At 37.5% G+C, this 20,093-nt stretch overlaps 1 protein-coding gene across 1 annotated transcript; it reads left to right on the forward strand.

Moving 5' to 3' along the window:
• Positions 1–4,814: 4,814 nt before the first annotated feature.
• Positions 4,815–18,934, forward strand: ufm1 (ubiquitin-fold modifier 1). Its single transcript, XM_063486031.1, has 6 exons — positions 4,815–4,874; positions 4,975–5,031; positions 10,491–10,548; positions 12,349–12,388; positions 14,426–14,458; positions 17,941–18,934. Coding segments are annotated over exons 1-6 (264 nt in total). The 5' UTR covers positions 4,815–4,872; the 3' UTR covers positions 18,015–18,934.
• Positions 18,935–20,093: the final 1,159 nt, after the last annotated feature.

Here is a 20,093-nt window from a genome sequence, read left to right on the forward strand (position 1 = left end):
GCAAAGTAAGTAAACATTAAAAGAATGACATTGGGGCTGTCCCCTGAGGTATAGTCGCCGTAGCTGTCACATATAATTATTCATTATTGCTTTTCACATGAGGGGCAATCTTATCGAACGTGTGACCATGTAACAGCGCCGAAAATGATCATGAATTTTCCATCCTGGCATAAAAAGGTGTTGTTCAGGCAGGATGTTATCAGAGGATACATGTTTTAGTGCAGAGTCAAGCAGCTAATACAAATGCATGAAGAATGCAGGGGGAAGAGAACTCTGACATTGAGACAACTGTGAGGAGATGAAGTAAACTTCAGGAAGCCTTTCAGAACATCAGAATAATAATATGGGCTAAATTCTTTTAGCTAACATCTGTGCAAAATGTTATTTTTTTAACACTGTGAAAAATTATTCATGGAGACACTTCAAATATATTGAACAGCATTAGGAACAGAGAGGAAGCTTTCAGTGTCCTTAAAGTTTAGATCTACTGTGCTTAAACTGTTGAGACTGGAGCCATGTCTTCTGCAACAAGCGCTCCTTAAAAGTTACTTTAGCAGAAATGTTTTTAATTTAGATTATACTTTATATCTGTATTCATTTCTTTGAATTTCCAATATCCCACTGGGATACTAACATGATTAGACGCTGCTGCAAATGACACACAGTGAGCAACTACGGGTTACCTAATACAAAGCAGAAATACAATGAACCTATGAATCAGGCTGCACAGCCATGACAAAAAGGGAGATGCACATAAATCCCAATTAAAGCACTCCCTATTTTAAATCAAAGAAACAAAGAAACAGCTTAAATTAACCACAATGTGCACAGTCAGATCAGGCGTGTAAATTGGTGCATGAGTGGTGTACGTGATGTCACTCAGGAACCGAAACAAACAACTAATGCCTTTCGTAGAGCACTGGCACACTGGGCTCAGGTGTTGCCAGTGTTGCCTTACAGGAAAAAAAACCCACACCGCCTCTCCAGTGCCTGCAGAGAAGAACTGCCACATAGGCAGAATGAAAGAGAGGTGGGGTGAAGTGAATCATCTAAGAGTTCTTCATGTTTGAAGTTGGGGTATTTTGTGTTTATTTCAATAACCTACAATGAGTTTAGGTGTTTGTTTTTTTGCCAAGACCCACTGATCCTGTCAGTGATTAACAGGAAATGAGAATTGTATTACTTTTTTATCCTATTTGGACTGCCTTTGTTTTTTTTTTTCTATTAGTTTTAGATATTTGTGCACCGCAAATCTTAACTGATGTGTTACCCTCCTGAACTGATGACCCTTTGTCATGCTCAGCCTAGGCTTTGTTCATTTAAAAAAAATTAATGCAAAAAAACAGATAAAAGATAAGTCTCCAGTTTTTCTGGTAAAATCAACAGTGAGTGAGGTAAAAAGAATAATAAAATAAAGCATGAGCCTTTCTGATCAGATCAAAATATCTGATGTTTAGTGTTTAGCTTCTGCACTGGCATTGTGCAGAGAGTAGAAATACAACACAGAAAAGCATAACACTGCTGAAACAGGCATAGCACACAACAATCAAACACTTTGGAGCATTACTTAGTGGGTGTTGCAGAGTACTGTGCGCAGCAGTATTTCCTATATATAAATAGATAGCTGTGTGAGCCAGAGTTCCTCAGCAGCAACTATAGACACTATTTCATTTACACGCTGCATTACCATTACTCATGTTGCTTTATTTCACCGTGATGTTTATGCCCTTTTCCTGGGGACGTCCAATTATGTCAATATTTTTGCCAATCCAATGAAAATTTATACAAACTGTTAAGCAGTGACCTTTTGGAACTAAACTAATATCTGCTGCGTGCATACAGGAATGTGCATTAGGCACATACATTTGGGCATATGTTTACACGCGTAAGGAGGAGTATTAATGTAGATAACTGTTATATTTCTGCTGGTAATGCTGGCATTTTCTCCCTCTGTCCATGAGGTTTGCCTTTTTTATGCTCTTTCAGTGGAAGCTGCACAATGCACTGAATCCTATTGCTGGGTTATGCATTTTGAACACACCCTCAGACTTTCTGCAAGAAGAAGATGATGGGCAACTGTCATGTTCTTCAAAGCAAATATTTCCTCTTTGCCACATTGACAGAGGCACTCCATGAAATGTGTCTTTCTGTATGGAACTCATTCATTATACATTTCTATTTATGATCAAAGAGAATGAGCTCAAGACAGGAACTTCAATGTGACTAGTTCATTAAAACTGCCCCGAATATGCTGAATTAAGTCTCTGTCTCTTTTTTTTTTTTTTGGGGGGGGGGGGGGGGGGGGGGGGCTGTCAATTACTGAAAACTGCATTCAGTGTATATTCATTATACGTCATCAGATTCTGCAAAAAAACCTGAACCTTTGCTCCATACAGTGGGACAAATTAAGTGACCAGTATGCTCTGAGTGCCATTTTGCTCTTATTGTATAATCATCTTTGGCCTCATTGAGGGAAGGTTCACTGCAAATCAATACAGAGTTGTTCTGAGTGTCCATTTCTATTCTATGATGGCATACTTCAGTGCTGATAGTAGTGGTCTCTTCCACAATGACAATGCCACCATCACAAGAGGTCACTGAATTGTTTGAAAAACACAGAATTATAGTCTGTGTTCTTCACAGTCACTGGATCTCAACCAATTTACAAGCCTATGGGAGATGGAAGATTAACATATCAGGCACAGCTCTGCACCGCCATTATTAAAACACCAAGTTAAGGAAGATCATTTGGAAGAATTGTGTTTTTCCCTCCAGCATAGACTTGTAAAAATCAATGCCAAGGAGCTCTGAAGCTATTTTGGCAACTCGTGCTTTATGTGGGGTTTTCCTTTCCGGGCATCCTTGTGTTGTTTCTCATTTCCTCACATGCCACACTCCTCTATATTCCATGATACATTACTATGAAAGTTTTAATCCTTTGTGAGGTTTTTTTTTAGTAAACTTCTTTTTTTCCCTGCATTTTCCTGTGAAAATCTCGTTACTGAATCCCAGAGGTGTTTGCCTGAGTGTCTGCACTGGAACTCTGAGTCATCGAGTCTGTTACCATCTTTTTTGCTGGTTGTCATTTCACTGCTTACAGTGTATCACCTACTTTTTCTTACTACTGTACCAGTAGTGCCAGGAAAGAGGCTAAGAAAAGATAAGAAAAGAAAAGAAAAGAAAAGAAAAGAAAAGAAAAGAAAAGGTTATTTACTGCTAACAACCACCTTTTGCTTTAACCACACTGAAGACACGTTAAGTCACTTCTACCTTTCTTTTAGGATATTTTGCATGTAAAATCAGCTGTAATTGTAGTCTTTGCCTTCACTTTGGATGTGAATGTGGATTTATTTTGTTAGACTCATTAGGAACTTTACTAATTCAGAGCAACAGGTCGGAAAGTGACTTCAGATGAAGGCTGGTTTACATTAGTCTTAAAGTGCTATGTGCTACTATTTTATATTTGTATGTTATTTGACAATAGAAACTGTTATATTATTGGGAATAAATTCAAAAGTATTATCGGGCTGTATTTTAATGTCACAAAATTCCAAAGTATAGAGTATGCTGGAGCACAAGAAGTAGGAAATAAGGTGTAAGCCACATTTACCATACATTGTGTTAGTGGTTCTAACACAAAACATATATTGAGATTTTGCCACTGTAGTGGGGACATTTTCATCAAAAATAAAAGCAATCCAGAGGTTCTGCTGGAGTGCATGAAGACTCTTAGATTCACTCTTACAGCCAAACAGTTCCTCTGCTTTGCTCATAGCTTTTACACTTTAGAGACAGATTTATTGAAAGCAGCTCTGGCTTTCTGGCAGCTGGCTGCATCGGGACATGAAGCCGTTTTCTTTGTTTGAGGCTCTGCCAAACCAACCACTAGGCGGGCATTATGACAGTGGTGCAGATAAGTAACAGAAGAAAGGGCAGGACTACATATGAAACAATTGAGCAACAGTGTTTTCTGGGGGAGACGGCCGTTCTAACTGGTACAGACTGTTCATAGTTTCGAAAGCTTTTTTTTAATCCACCAAAGCTATATCAAATTGTTAAAATTAGGGGGAGAAAATCCCCAAAGCACAGTGGGAAGGTGTACAAAGTATGACAAACCTCAGATATCTGTAAATGTTAAATTATATACATGCAACAAACTAATTAAAATTAAAGGTCTATTGATTAACTCTCCATCTACTATATCTCCCCCTATCCATTTTCACCAAAAGAAGCACCACTGGGATGCTCCTGGTGGTTGGTGTCGATTTATCTGTGTCCAGGTTGGGCTTAGGCTGGTGTCTCATCATCCTGTCTTACAGTGACTGAAAATATACAACATACTGCAATATAGATACACAGCATAAGTCAGAACACTGAGCTACCTGTAGGTTCTAGTACTGGCTGCCATTAAAACAAACGTGAAGGAAATCTGGATTTAATAATTTTCTTTTTAATTCTTAAATTCTTCCCAACAACATCATGTCAAGTAGCAAATTTCCAATCTAAATGAGGGTTATGTTAGTTTAACGTCAAGAACCTGGAATTGAGTTGAATAACAGTGCTGAAAGATGTCAGTGCGCCTCACAGAAGTAACTGCGTCTTGTTTATAATCTTTACGGTAAAGGTTAGCTATTTGCTATGAATGCCTGTCCGTTAATAGGACATAAAATGGATTATGTTTTAATAATAATACACAATTTAACTGAAAAAATTTAGTCATTTATAAAAAAAATCGTAGCTAACTATTAAACTTTAAAATAGGTACATTTACTTCTCAAACTTGGCACCAGATGGATGACGTGTACGTGAGGGTCCTTCTGACTTCCGGGTTTGTATAAACAGATATCAAGCGGAGTCGCCTCGCCCATAAAGATGTGAGTTTTTGGACTTTCGTGAAATTTTGACATGGATATATTTTACATGCATTCACGTGTATCCGTCTGTTAACAACTGTAATGGTGTATTCTTCATTAGGTCTAAAGTAACGTTTAAAATCACCCTGACGTCGGACCCCCGGCTACCATACAAAGTGTGAGTACACTGACAGCTCAGCAGTCACCGCTTTAATATATCAGCCAGCTACATTTCGACTTTATTTAACGTTTAGTTAACATTTCACAGCTACTGCGGATATTTTGTGTTTGTAGTTTTTTACTAAGCAACGTAAAAACGTGGGCAATGAGTGAACATCTGCTAGTGCCGATGCTGACACTGTAATCACAGTCGGCTTCCGTTTTCTGTAGTGTGGCTTCACAGCATTTTATGAGGTCTGTTATGAATGAACCTGACCATCTTTACGTCGTGATCAATGGAAATGGCACTCATTAAAGTAATTTGTATAATATATGTGAATCCTGACAAACAGCCAGAGTCATAAAATATTATTAAATCGATTTTAAACTTTTAACTGAATGATCTATAAGTTTTACAGCTTTTCCTATTAATAACTGCCATTCGTACTACATCAAAGTAGCTAAGTAACAGATAAATGATTAAATGACAGAAACGTTTCTGGTTTTCCAGTATTTACAATGACTCTATAGTTTAAAAAAATATCTGAATAAAAGTTGGCTGTTTGGGGCCCCACATTTTAAAATGGCATTGACATCCCTGCGATATGCAGGATAAATTCACATCAGAACATGGACAGGACGAGAAGAAACAGGAATCATTGTGGCCAAGGCTAAATGTAAATAAGACCTTTTAACATTAAGCCCTCAGACAGACTGTTATGGCTGTGGTGTTTGACTTTGCATTGCTTAAAGGCACAGTGTGCTTTTTATAATCCAAGTCTTTGTCATAGTCAAGCACAGGCATGTTTAAAAAAAAAATACTCTGCTTAGAATGCTAATTCAGAGTATGACAAAGTCTTTTTTTTTAATCTAGAAAAAGTAAGTTTAGTGAATCTATTTTTTATAGTATTATTAGTATAAGTTTCATATTTTGATGAAATTGAAAAAAGCAAATATTCAGTAGCTTTTGATACAGAGTTTAAAATTTTAAGTGGTATTCTTGAACAAAGTATTCAAATCTGGCTTTTCAATATTTTTTCTAATACTCTGGTTCTTCTGTTTGAGCAACACTTTGGCATATTAAACAGATCCATTTCCATTTCTGGTTGAACTTCAGGTTTCTGACAAATTACCTGAAATCCTTCATGGATTTCATGCAGAAATTAGAATTTTTAGAATTAGAATATTTTTTATTGTCATTGTCATAAGTACAATGAAATTGAGAGATGTCTCTGGTCAATGCAACATTCACGAAAATAAATACTTAAAAACTATGTTGTAAATATTAAAAACTATGTTGTAAATACTGTAGAAAATAAAATAAAGTGCAATCTTCTCATACAGTAAATGCACCCAAGTAATCCAGGCCTAATGCCACATACAGTCATTCAACATACGTCCTAGTTGATATATCACTCAACAATCAAACACTCAGTCAATTTAGCGTATCCAACAAGACATGTCTAAAACATTCCAACAGCAGGGCATAAATAACAGCAGGGGCAGTGAACGTCATCTACTTTTAGTAGCATTGAGACAGGATATTGCAATTGGGTAGAAACTGTGTTTGAGTCTGTTAGTCCTTGTGTATATTGTTCTATACCGTTTACCTGAAGGCAACAGTTCGAACATGGAGTGTCCAGGGTGTGAGATGTCTTTTATAATGTTATGGGCTCTTTTGAGGCAGCGAGAACTGTGTAGGTCTTCCAATTTGAGGAGAGGGCAGCCGATTGTCCTCTGAGCAGCGTTGATTACTCCCTGTAGTGCTTTCTTCTGAGCCACTGTGCAGCTAGCGTACCAGATGCTTATGCAGTACGTTAGTATGCTTTCGATGGAGGCTCTGTAAAAAGACACCAGCAGTCTCTGTGTGATGTTGTTCTTCCTGAGTACTCTCAAAAAGTACAGTCTCTGTTGTGTCTTTTTCAGTAGCTCAGAGGTGTTCACACTCCATGATAAGTTTCCCTCTATGCTGACTCCCAAGAAGCGGAAGTCTGCCACCCTCTCCACACAGTCGTAGTTGAATCAATTTTTGCCATTTATGCAGCTGATTTGTTTTTTCTTTGTTTGTTTTTCGTTTTTTTTAGTGCAATATAAAGTGGTAGAATGAACACTAAAAGAAACTCTTGGATGACTGGAAAAAATCTTGTTCAGGTCTTATTTAAATAGATTATTAAATAGCTTATTATGAATGTATTCACATGAATGAAACCAGGGAATAAGGTGGAGCTGAATAGCTTTGTAGCACCTTGATATAATGAGTAATTAAATTTGAGGTTCGACAGTTTCGGCAGATTATTAGTAAATGAGGTAATTTTTTGTGTCTGGTGTTGCTTCCAGTGTCATCACGGAGATACTTGCTCAGTAATAAGAAAATAATGACTTCCCACAGCCCACTTACAGCCTCAACACATCCTTTTTCCATTCTTCTCATTCGTGTGATGCGTTCATGGGGCAGACAAAAAGTTGCAATTGTGGTACAGTCTAGCTACATAAACAGATTAATGATTTTTTAAGTGCCAGGTAAATTCAAATGTAACTTTTCAAACAGCTCAACACAAACGGAAACTGTTTCCATGCTGTTCGTGTCTCTGAGCTGCTTTAATCTCGCAAGATGAGAAAAAAAATGTGTGAGACTGATACATAGACAAATAAATGTCAGGAGAGGAGAATGACATTATTTTTAAATGTAAGCACTGCTTAGCAGGTGAAATTTTATAGACTGGAAATTTAAATCTTACATGTAATGTCCTAATTTATTTCTAATAATTTTTGAAATGAGATATTGGAGATATAAATAATGTTTTGCTGAATCAATGCTTTCATGAAATACCTTGCAAAACTAAAAACGTGTATTAAATTTATGTTATTCAAAGGTTGCATAAAATACCAGGCAGTTTAGTGCAGGGTAAACCAATTAGTTTGCAATATTGAGATAGAATTTAGAATGATGCAATGTGTTGGGCTGGTTGCTTCTTGAGTACTGTTACTAGGTTACATCAAGGGTAGCAAACATCAATTCATATTTAAGGGGATTCACTCGCTGGATTTTACCTACTACCTATTAGCTTTGTGTCTAGGAGTTAGCAATCAGCCATATAACTAGAGCAGAACATAGAGTAGCAGCACAGGTCATTTGATCAAAGTGTATACACAAAGAAAAATCTCCTGGAGCTCACAAACAAATCATTATGTGACTTAATTCTAAGTCATTCTTATCCCCATGCTGCACTCCCCCTGCCGAATCTCACTTTAACCCCTAAATAAAAACATTTTTTCTACATGAATAAAAATTTTTTACATTTTCTTTATTTAACTAAAATTAAAAGTAACTAAAATGTAAGCCATGATTGGTCCACATGTAGTTAATGAAAGCAGTGTGTGCCACCTTATATAAATGAAGTCTCACTGTTTTCTGCCTATTAGATTAACAAAAGGTAGAATGGCTTTGTTTTTTTACATACTGGATTATATCATCTGGTTTTGTGTATATGGGCATAACATTCCTGCTATCACATTGTCTCAAAGCACTTAGATTGTTGAACTTTTGTTGACCTTTTATGGACTAATTTGACATTAGTAGCAAAACAATGTGTGCTAACGTCTTAAAAAACATATACAATCAAAACATCTTAAATCTTAAAATCTTAAAATCATGTTCTATGACAATCATTTTTTAAGCAGCACCAAATGACATCCCTATATTTTAACTATATTATTACAAAGCAAAGTTTGAAAGCAAGATTAGAATTTATGTAAATTAAAGATCCATTCTGGTTAGAAACCCAGCTAAACCCTACTATCAAGCTGCAAAAAGTTGATTAATATATAAGTTGAATTTTCTTTGATGGTCAATATAATGAAAAAATATACAAATAGTGAGGCTAAGAATAAAAAAAAATCCCAAATGTCTTAATTTAAGGTTTTACACAAGGTTTTCAAGAGATGTGCCCTTTGTAGAATTGAGGTTTAAACCAGATGCAGTTGCAGAGTGTTTTGTTTTCAGTGGTTTTTTGCCACATAATGCATGGTCATAATTTCCAACAAAGGTTCAAATGAGTAGGTTCAAATAATTAGATGTAAAATACTGGAGACTGTTGTTACTTTAACATGTTGACAGAGCGTCTTTTCTTTAATGAGGTCAGAGAAAACCTCGCTGGAGCTAATAATGTTATGGCTTGAGCAGAGGGATGGTGATGATAATGAGGTATCGCATTAGCCCTGTCAGACATTCAAAAAAAGGTTACCACTGGCTCTCAGTTAACACACTGAGGTCATCTTAATAATCTCCCAGGTTTTCACTCTCACAAATGGGCTGAAGATTCAGCTTAAGCTTAGCTTCTTTCTCTTTTTACTGCAGTGCTGACTACATCGATTGATTTTCACCCTCCTAGAGCTCACCTCCACTGCATTACCTTACTTGGCAATTGCATTTCTGGCCTTGATTTTTTTTTTAAATGTATTTATTAAAAAAACCTCTCACATCTGTGTAAAGAGTCTGGTGGTTTTTGGGTTGCCCTTGGGTGAGCTCTGGTCCCCACTGAACACTACTCTGCAGAATTCATTTGAGAAGCATCCATCTGACAGTGTTGTATGTGTAACTGTGTATGCACTCTTAAGGACCAGCCATGGCATTTCAGCATGTTGAGGTGTGAACTTTAACTTTAACTGTTGTAGATTTGCTGCTGTTCTTGGGATCATTCTCCTGATGCATGACCCAAGTTGAGCCGAGCTTTAGATGTCAGACAGTTGGTCTCATAATTGACTAGAATATTTTTGTATACAAAATATGGTTGGTTCAATGACTGCAAGGTGTCCAGGTCCAGTGTCTGCAAACCACCTCTGTACTCACAGTAGGTATGAGGTGTTTGTGCTGAAATGCTGTGTTTGGTTTTTGCCTAACGTGGTGCTGTGCATTATGGGCAACATCTCCACTTTGGTCTTAACTAAAGGACATTGTTCCAGAAGGTTTGGTGTTTGTTCAGATACAACTTTGCAAACCTTCACTGCCATGTTCTTTCTAGAGAGAAGAGCCTTTGTCCTGGCAACCCAGGTTACTTTTTGTGTACTTGTTTTGTATTTTTCCCACCATATTGTCAGGAATGTTAACATTTAACATGTTAGTTAAGGCCTGTAGAGTCTCAGATGTTGCTCTTATATTTTTGGCAAGTTCTCTGAGCTTTGCATGGTCTGAGTTTGTGGGGATGTCCACTCCTGGGAAGATTGTGTTAGCACACACCTTGTGCTTTTATAGAGGTGCTCACATTTGATAAGTTAAAGTGCATTTGATTTGTAGCACCTGGTTGCTCTTTACCCTCTTAATTCCTATGCTAGCAGTAAGGATGTAGTTAGTTCTTCACTAGACGACATAGATCTGTGTAAACCTTCTTTTTCACAAGACTGTAAAATAGGAGGCATTTTATAAAATAAAAATGTTATTTTAGAGCATTTTTAAAATCCCATTTAATATGTCTGTTGCAGACTAAGTGTCCCAGAGAGCACACCATTCACAGCGGTTTTGAAGTTTGCAGCTGAGGAGGTAAGCTGTTTCTCCTTGTTCTTTGTGCAAGACTACGGTGGAATAATTGCATTGCGCAGTAATGCTGTTCAGCTTAATACAGATCTATGGTACATGTGAAAATATATGTCAGCTAATTTACAAACAGTTTTATATTTGATGGTTTTGACTGTGACATACCCTTGCAACATTTATTCAACATTTATCTATTTATAGTTACAAAATTCTAGTATAAACAATTGTACCTTTTAATAGACTAAAATGAAGTCTTGTTGCAGTTGTTGTTTCAGGCACTGGATGTGTTTTTCAGCCACATTTTTCAGTCTGACACAACGGGTTCACTTATAATTTAATCAATAGAGCCGTCTGCTGTCACCGAAAGCCTCTCTTTAGCCTTTGAAGTGTATTTTCTTCCCTTTTCTGTGCATAAACATGCAGCAGTACTGCGGCTTAAATCATCCTAATGAATGAATAAAGCTGCGGCTGCAGATGTGCTCCTTTTCAGTGTGTTGACAGGGTATTAATCTTATTCTGTTACAAACCAGGAAACTAATGAAACATAATTTTCACATTGGGATGCCCAAATTTGCATGCAATGAACATACCTGCTGATAGAAGTTAATTTACTGTGAGGAGAATACAGTTATGGTTAAGTAGAACTACAAAGATTTCACCATTGATTTCCCACAAATGTTAGCCTTTGATTTACTTAGCCTGGAGTGGCTTCTTTTTGCTGCCTTGTTGCTCTTACTCGTCAAGGACTGTGTATTCTACTTCGACTGCAAATTGTACATTTCTGCTAAGAGTGAATAAAAATAGGAAGAAACTTTTTTCAAGCGCTCAATTTTATATGAATAAAATTGAATTTGAAGGAATGAGTGGAATTATACTGCTGGTATTTTGTAGTAAGTTCACTTACATTTATTTATTAATCAACACGGATTTTGCTTTTGTGTTAGTAGCTTTATATTTTACATTTTCTTTATTGTGGTTCAACTGGCAGAATAAAATGATTTTATTTCCTTAAAGATATAATGTCAAATATTTTATCATAAACCAACCAACCAGGCGGGTGGTTCAAACTCATTTATATGCTATATTTAATCCTTTAGGAGGTTTTTTTTTCTTTCTGCCACAAAAACAAAGCTCATCACCTCCCATTTGTCTCTGATCAAACTGTTTCATGTGTGCTGCTTGTGCTACACAAGCCAGTAGTTTGGTGAGCAGCACTTTGCTAACCTTATCTCCCTGGAGACAGACTGCTTCCTCCACCCGTTTGCAGCAAATCCCCACCAGCCCACATCCTCTTCTGCCGAACACTGAAGTAGGACATGTATTGTAACCGTGCTGAGTGATTTTCTTCCAGAAATTCAAGCGTGGCTATCTTTCCCACAGGCCCTCTCTAAAGTGTTTATTTGAATGTGTGTGTGTTTGTGTGTGCTCAGGTGCATTTTTGTGTGAAACCGCATAACACGCGTGTGTCTGAATAGCGTGAAAGTTGGGAGACAAAGGACAAAAACAAAACAGTTTTTTGTTTTTGCTTGTTTTACTCACTATGGTAGTGAAGACATCATGTAGTAGCGCTCGCTTCTATTTTGAAATTGTTACCCAATAAAGTCAGAGAACGGCAGCGCACTGACTCAGTGGATGAAGCTGTCTTTCATAGTAGTTTTGTCTTCAGGCCAAGTGAAATATGGGAGCAACATGTCACTGATTATTTAACTAGAATGGATTAGTGCTGCTGAAATGTCAAATGGTAACTTCTGTTGAGAAATTCACTTTTAATGTTAACATTGGTATCTGCTTCAATTTCTCTTCCAGTTTAAAGTGCCGTCAGCAACCAGCGCAATAATAACAAATGGTGAGTACACAGAACTTTTTTTTTTTTTTTTTTATGTTTCAAGTGAACTAGAGTTATTAGGAACCATTTTATGGTTGCAGAGAGTCTCGTTCTTTTACAAGCCAAGTGTTTTGACAGGAAGGTTTGAAATCAACAAAAAGCTGGAAGGATGTGTAGAAGCTGCATCAAAGTGAAGGCGTGCTTGCTGTGGTCTTTGAACTACAGAGCGAGTCTGGAAATAAGCTGATGCTTGAAGTACTGTCAAGTCACATATAATGATATATTGATCACCAAAAGCAAGCAAATATAATGTAATGGGAATATCTCATCAAACATACATTTAGACATGTGGTCATGGTCAAGACTGGACCTGCTGAAGTTCTGCTGATAGGAAACCAAAAGTAACTCAAATAATGACTTGTTAGAACCAAGATATGCAGAAGAGCATCTCTGAAAGCGTGACAAGTTGATCCTTGAGAGGAGCAGAAGACCACACTGGGTGTTACTCCTATCAGCTGTGGAAAAAAAAAAAAAAAGCTGAGCAGTTCACACAAGCTCGACAAAATTGTACAGAAGATTGGAAGAATGACATCTGATCTTACAATTTTGGATTTCTGCTGCAATGTTAAATTGATGCAGTCAGGAGTTGGTATAAACATTACTGAAGCTTCCTGCCTCATATCAAAGGTTCAGGCTAGTGGTGGTGATGGTGTGGGGCATAATTTCTTGGCACGCTTTGGGCCCTTTAAATTGTTTAAATGCCACAGCTTACCAGAGTAATTGTTGCTGATCACACCCTCCCTTTTGTGACAGCAGTGTATAAATCTTCTTGCTTAAAACAGGATAACACAGCAAATAAAACTGAACGTCAACCTGGTACCAGTAAGGTGTAACTAATAAAGTGGCTGAGTGTTTAAGTAAAAATAATTTAAGATATATTCAATAAATAAAAACAATGTTCTGTCAGTATTTTGACTATTTTTAAGCCAAGACAGATCAGTATAAAATATTTCCTAAACTTTCCATTGTTTCTGTTGTTGTAATAGTTTTTCACCGACTATATTTCTTATGACAGTAAATGGGAGGTGTCTGTAATTTCACGAGCACCTTATAAAAAAGGTTGGATTTAAGTCCACTTTCTGAGGTTTTCATTGCTAAATTAATCTTTGTTTCACTTGCTACTTTTAGAGCACATCAGTTTTAGGCCATCAGGACTCAGTAACACTGAATCCTGCATCCTCCACTAGCAGAAGTTTTGCATAGCTTCTCCCAGTTTGTGTTAAGACCCTTTGTGTGATCTGTATAAAGTAAATCAGTCTAAAGCTTCACCTTAGAGGGGATTCATCTAATTAGTGTGTGTGTAAAACAGAAATAGAGGTCAAAGTTGTAAATTAGTGCAATTCAAAAATTGTATTTTTACTTCCATATTTAGGTGAAACGTGATTATTTCTTTTAACACTTCAGTTTCCGACACCTACCCAACAGATGGATGTCTGAAATAACCTGAGCCTAAATTTTCAGCTGGATTCATCCAGTTACACAACACTTTATATTGATCTTATATCCACAGTCTTAGAAATTACCAGAGCAAATGACGCTAAATTGCCTTGATGGGTGTTAGGAGAAAAATTGTTGGCTTTTTCATTGTACTCCAGCAATCGAACAGCAGATTGCTGGTGACGTCGTTTTCTTCTGCTCTGTTCTGACAGTGTTAGACTAGTGAACTTAATTGTATTTTAAATCACAGAAAGATTACTTTCTTGGGGACATATTGCGTTGTCAGATAACATAAAGATAAGGTTTGTGTTAAAATGACTGAAGTGATGATACGTTCAAAGATAAGTTTTAAATTTATCAAAAGAAAAATGGCTCGTCTGTCATTGTTCCAGATAGATCTCTTTGCTGTCAGTTTTGCTGCTGAGTGGACTGTTATTACAAATGAACCAGTTATTGAATACATTTTATTTCTTATTTCTTTGCTTGTCTTTTGGATAACAGTTTTTTCTTGTATTTTCTGCATTTTCTGTTTACATTCTCATTTTAATGTTTGCTTTGCAGATGGAATAGGAATCAACCCGGCTCAGACTGCAGGTGAGTTCTTATGTTCTTATGTATGTTTTTCTTTTTTCTTTTCTTTTTTTAAATATTAGAAATACTTTGATCCTCAAGGTGATTTAAGGTCACATGTTCTCCATCTGTTGTATTAATATGCAAATGACCTCTGGGCTTTCTTTTAAGCTTGTTGACACTTGTCAGACTGCTTTTGTCAAATCATAAATAGTCTAAGCAATTAATACAGTTCTTGAACAAAGTATGAATCATTATGCTTTATATCTCGGACGTGTTCAAACCTCAGTGACATCGGCCTGAGGTTTGCAATAACTCGAGAACAAGGCAAGATAGGATTTTGAAATTGAAACCATAGGTGCATCTACTGGGAGCCTGGGGGCTACTACTGGTCACCACCAGTATTTCTGCTAATACTCAAGGGGGTGTCACTGTGGGTGGTTCCACAAAGAGAGCAAGAAAATACAAGGTAATTCTTACTGGAGGTAACATCACAAATTGATCTACGATCAATCATTTCTAATTAAATTTGGGTCATTTAAGTCTGTTTTTACAGTTTGGTTTAATTTTCCTTTATAATTAATCATTTAATTTTGGAAATATTTGTATAGAAAGAGTTTTTAAGAAAAAAAGATGGATATTTGTCAAAACAGGAACACTTAACTCCTGTTTTTTTTCTTTTCTTTTTTAAATCCCTGAAAATTTTGCATCATTGTTGAGGTCACACAGTGACCATGTTTAGTTATAACATCTCTAAAGATAAAAAGCAGAAAACTGCATGTAAAACTGTCACGCACCTGAATCTAACATGACAATGAGAGTCCCATCACAAATCTGCGCTACCTTAGAATATGAGTACAATAGTTGCATATAGAGCACATTAAGTGTTTAACTTTATTAGCTACAGCATCATCAAATATACATCCAACAGACACTTTGTTAGGTTTAACTGTTTATCTGTCCGATAATGTAAATCTCTGGTCAACCAATCACATGGCAGCAGCTCAGTGCTTATAGGGATGTGGACATGATCAAGACAAACTGCTGAGCAAACATCAGAACAGGAAAGTGATTTAGGTGACTTTGGGGCATGGTAGTTGGTCCCAGAAGGGGCTGATCTGAGTATTTCAGGAACTGCTGATTACTGAGATTTTCCTACACAGCCTAGGGTTTACTGAGAATGGTCTGAAAGGGAGAAGAAATGCTTTGAGTATCACTTGTTATTTCACGTGTGGGTGAAAATGCTTTGTTGATGCCGGAGGTCAGAGGAGAATGGCCAGACTGCTTTGAGCAGATAAGAAGTTGACATTATCTCAAGTAAAGGTTTGTTACAACCAAGTATGTAGAAAAGCATTGCCTGGTGTGAGTCTTGATTTCTGCTGCAGCATTCGGATGGCCAGGTAAGAATTTATCATAAATATGAAAGTATGGATCCACCCTGCATATTTTCAGTGGTTCATGCTGGTGTTGGTGGAGGGATATTTTCCTGGGACACTTTGGAGCTGTTAGTATCAACTGAGCATTGCTTATTGAGCATTGCTGATCATGTCCATCTCTTTATGAGCACAGTGTATTGTTCTTCTGATGGCTGCTTCCAGCAGGATAACACGTCATGTCAAAGCTCCAATCCTCTCAGCTGGTTTCTTGAACATTCGAATGAGTAGACTGTTCTTAAATGGCCTCATCAGTCACCAAATCTAAATCCAATAGAGTATATTTGGGAGTGATGGAATGGGTGAGTTATGAACCAACCAATCTGCAACAATTGTGTGATAGTATCATGTCAAGGTGGACCATAGTTGGATGTGAATTTGGGAGGGCAGAGATGTCACAGTGCTATCTTGTAGGGCTGCACGATTTTGCATAAAATGAGAATCACGATTTTTTTGCTTAGAATTGAGATCACGATTTTCTTTTCCAATATAAATATTTATTGCACTTATTAACTGCACATCAACTTCGTAACAGTTGAAACTGAACATAAAAACAATAAATAAACATTAAAACAATAAATGCCTCACATTTTGTGGTTGCCGTAAAATGTTGTACTGCTTGAAATTCCGTCTCCACCGTTGCTCGACACTGCGTGTATAGAGCAGGTAGTGCAACAATAGAAAAATAGTTGCGGGACGGCACTGTGTAGCGTTTGTCTAGGGTGTTGATCATTTTCCTAAATCCCTCGTTTTGCACAGTGTTGATATATCTTTGGTCAGGTGATAAGTAATAGCCTCCGTAATTTCTTTGTGCCTGCGGGAGTTCGACGTGTATAGGGAAGCGCTGTATAAGGTTCCCGTTATTGATGTTTGGGTGGTTGACCGGGACGGATTTTCTCCTGTCACTTTCTCGTCATCCCTGACGTGTTCTCCGTTGTTTTTTCCCTGCCAATTTGAGCATCACGGCACAGCTTCTGTATCACATGGTATAAGGCTCCGCCCTTGTCATTTGTTGAGCAGGAAGAGTGAGCGCTTGTTTTCATGCAGATTACGTCCCGGATCAAAATGCGGTACAATCGTCGTCGTCTTTTTTTTTTTTTTTTTTTTTTTTTTTTTTTAAATCGTTGTCATTTGGAAATGAGATCGCACATAAGTATGAATCGAGATCGCGATTTTCTAACGATTAATCGTGCAGCCCTACTATCTTGATAAGCAATTATTGAAAATCTTACTAATCATTAAGCCAGTCTCTTTACAAAGAATTGCAGGACTTCATCACCACTGGTCATACTTGGAGATCTTGTCACATTTATATTATAGGTTGAATGTGATCAGAACTGTAGAAGTTTGGCCTACTTCTCCTTATGCAAGTCAACAGTGTCATCACAAACTCATAACTCCCTCTATATTGTTTATAATATAATAATAAATATTAAACCTCCTGTGACCAAAGTCAAAATTGGGTCTCTTCTGCTGAGGAAGGACATTGGTGGGCATTCAGCTTTTTATCCGAGTTACACTCATGCGCTGTGCTGCCAAGAATAGCAGCAGTTCAGAAGCCTCTGTCAGATTGGCTTTTTTTCACCCACTGCAGCCACTCCACCTCCTGTTTACAGGACTGAGATGGTGGAAATCAATCTGTAAAGTTCTTTTTTCCCCGGCATACTTTCTAAGGTTAAAATCACACTTCTTTTGGAAAATGGCAAAGGTGCACATATGCCAATGAGAACTGCTTAAAATGCATGCTCTTGTTAACATCCACTTCTTTTTTTTTTAATAATTGGTTTATGTAGGCTGACTGAAGAGCTGAAAATTAGGCACTAGGATTTTTTTTTTCATCTGTCGGTTTAGAGATCGTTCAAGCTCGAAGCATCTGTGTGAAAACTGAATCTGTGTGCAAGTTGTAATCGAATCCAAGACTTTGAGTCAGAGATTGCATACTTTTTTGTCAAGTTTCTCTCCCAGCTGGTGAGTTGACATGTTGTTGGCAGCTTTGGTGACAATAAAACCCCTTATTAAAGCACACTGATTATGAACCATGATCTTTATATAGTGCTCTGCCTTGTGTTGCAGGGAATGTGTTTCTAAAGCACGGCTCAGAGCTTCGCCTCATTCCAAGAGACAGAGTGGGAGGACAAGGAGACTGATGCTGCTTTTCCTCGTCGACATCGGCATAATGACTCACGCGGCAGATTCATGTAACGCTCGAGACCCAGGAAACACCTCAGCGTGTGTCATTTTTATTTTCTGGCCCACCACTGACAGTGACTCACATGAGAGTATATTTAAACACATTGATGACGTGCGCATGTTCCCTGTGTCAAGTTCAAAAGTTTGGAGTAACATCAGGAGAGAGTAAGAGAGTAATGAATTCACACAACACAGCATCTACATCCCAGGAAAGATCAGCAAACAACTGAGTCAGCTGACTTTTGTATCTTTGTAAATGACAATAAAGAATCCATATGACCAACAGCACATGCTCAGTGCAGCGTTACTTTTGTTCGTACTGGAATTGGTAATAATATCTACAAAGGATGCTGTTAAGTGCTTCATTAAGCGACTGGTGACTTTATCTGTACTAATCAGGCACCTTCTGTCAGAGCAGTGTTCTTCAAACAGATGCTGCAGTTGTACTGGGGACCAGATTTGTCTTTGAGTTGATCCAACACGTCTTCAGATTAAAGCATGAAACTGTTAAATCAATCTGTTCAAACATATGGCTCTTTGCTGCCCTCTCTCAGGTTACATTCGAGCATCAAATGCACTCATCCCCCCACTTGAAATCACACACTGTGCACCTACACACAATAAATATAGAAAATCTCCACTGAATAATGCTGCCTGATTATGAACTGATAAAGCAGGTGTTGATAAAACAAGGCAAGCGTCCAAAGAGCTTAGATTAAAATTGGCATCAAGATGTGTCTGAGTAGCTATCAATAAGATTCATCAACCACTGGTAACACGGATTTTCACCTTGGAAATAAATGTCACGTGTTTGCAGTCGTTTGTCATGTGGCTTCTCTTTTTGACAGTGTGGCAGTTTGAAAAACAAGTAAACAGAAATTGTGTCTTAATATTAAGCCTCCTTGATTATTTCCACCCAAAACAACATGACTAACAGACCAGTCCTTGTTTTTTCCTTTATGAAATGTGCTTTATTAACTGATTAATGCAAAGAAGCAGCTGACTATCCTCTCCGCATTAATCATTTTCATTTGAGAAGGTCTGCATCATTTGTTTCTGAATTGGTTCTGTTTCTCAACCCCCCAAAAATAAATACAATTCACACTTTGTAAAGAAAAATAGGCTGGGGTGAATAATGGAGTGTGCATGGTGTAATGCACAAGAGAAAGCTTACGGTTGTGTCTCACCATTTGTTAGGATGCAGGCTGGGATGGGGGGGAGGCGTATGAGGGCCATCGCAAATGGATTTGCTTTTCTGTTTTAATCAAAATCACTGCTGGGCACAGAAGTGATTTGCTTCTTAAATTGGAGTCGACCGCAGAGTGCCCTGAATGCAGCAGATGTTATCTCCCAGCGTTGCAATGTTGGTGGTTGAAAATTGCTTAATTGCTGCAGATATTTCTCATACATGTGTTCCTGAAGGGGGAAAAAGAGTAATTTTTTTTGTAGTTTTTAAACGGGTGAATAGTCCTTAGGCCAAGATCAATGCATGACATTTTGCATGCTGACTAAACCGAATAAGATGAAACTTAAATTAAAAAAAAAAAAAAAGGTAAGAGATCAGCTCATTTCACACCTGAATTTGTGCTCTTTAAAGCATGAAATTAAAATTTCACAGTTAAACGGAATGGATGCTCTGGTTTAATATTTCTGAGAAGCAAAAAAAGTCTCATAATCACATTAATTGAGCTCCATGTCCCGAGCCAGCTGCAGGCTGAACTGTGCCCCAAAGTCAAACCTAACTTAAGATGCACTGATGCACTGTGGGCATCGTACTTGGGCAAAAGAAGTCTATTACAAACTTGTTCTATATGTTTTCTGGGTTATTTATCAAATGTGAGCAAGCAAACAATAGAACAAACAAAATAGTTTGTCCTGTGGGTTCTGTTACTCTGGAAAAAATAGGCCCCTCGTGCATGCTGGTCCTTTAACAGGCTGTATGAAATATGAGAGCCTCCTGGTGTTTCTCTGCTCTTATATAATAATGCGGTTAGTAAACTAATCAAAACAAGGAGATAAACTAAATAACAGGGTTT

The sequence above is a fragment of the Pelmatolapia mariae genome, linkage group LG10_11, assembly GCF_036321145.2.
Source record: "Pelmatolapia mariae isolate MD_Pm_ZW linkage group LG10_11, Pm_UMD_F_2, whole genome shotgun sequence".
Lineage (NCBI taxonomy): Eukaryota > Metazoa > Chordata > Actinopteri > Cichliformes > Cichlidae > Pelmatolapia > Pelmatolapia mariae.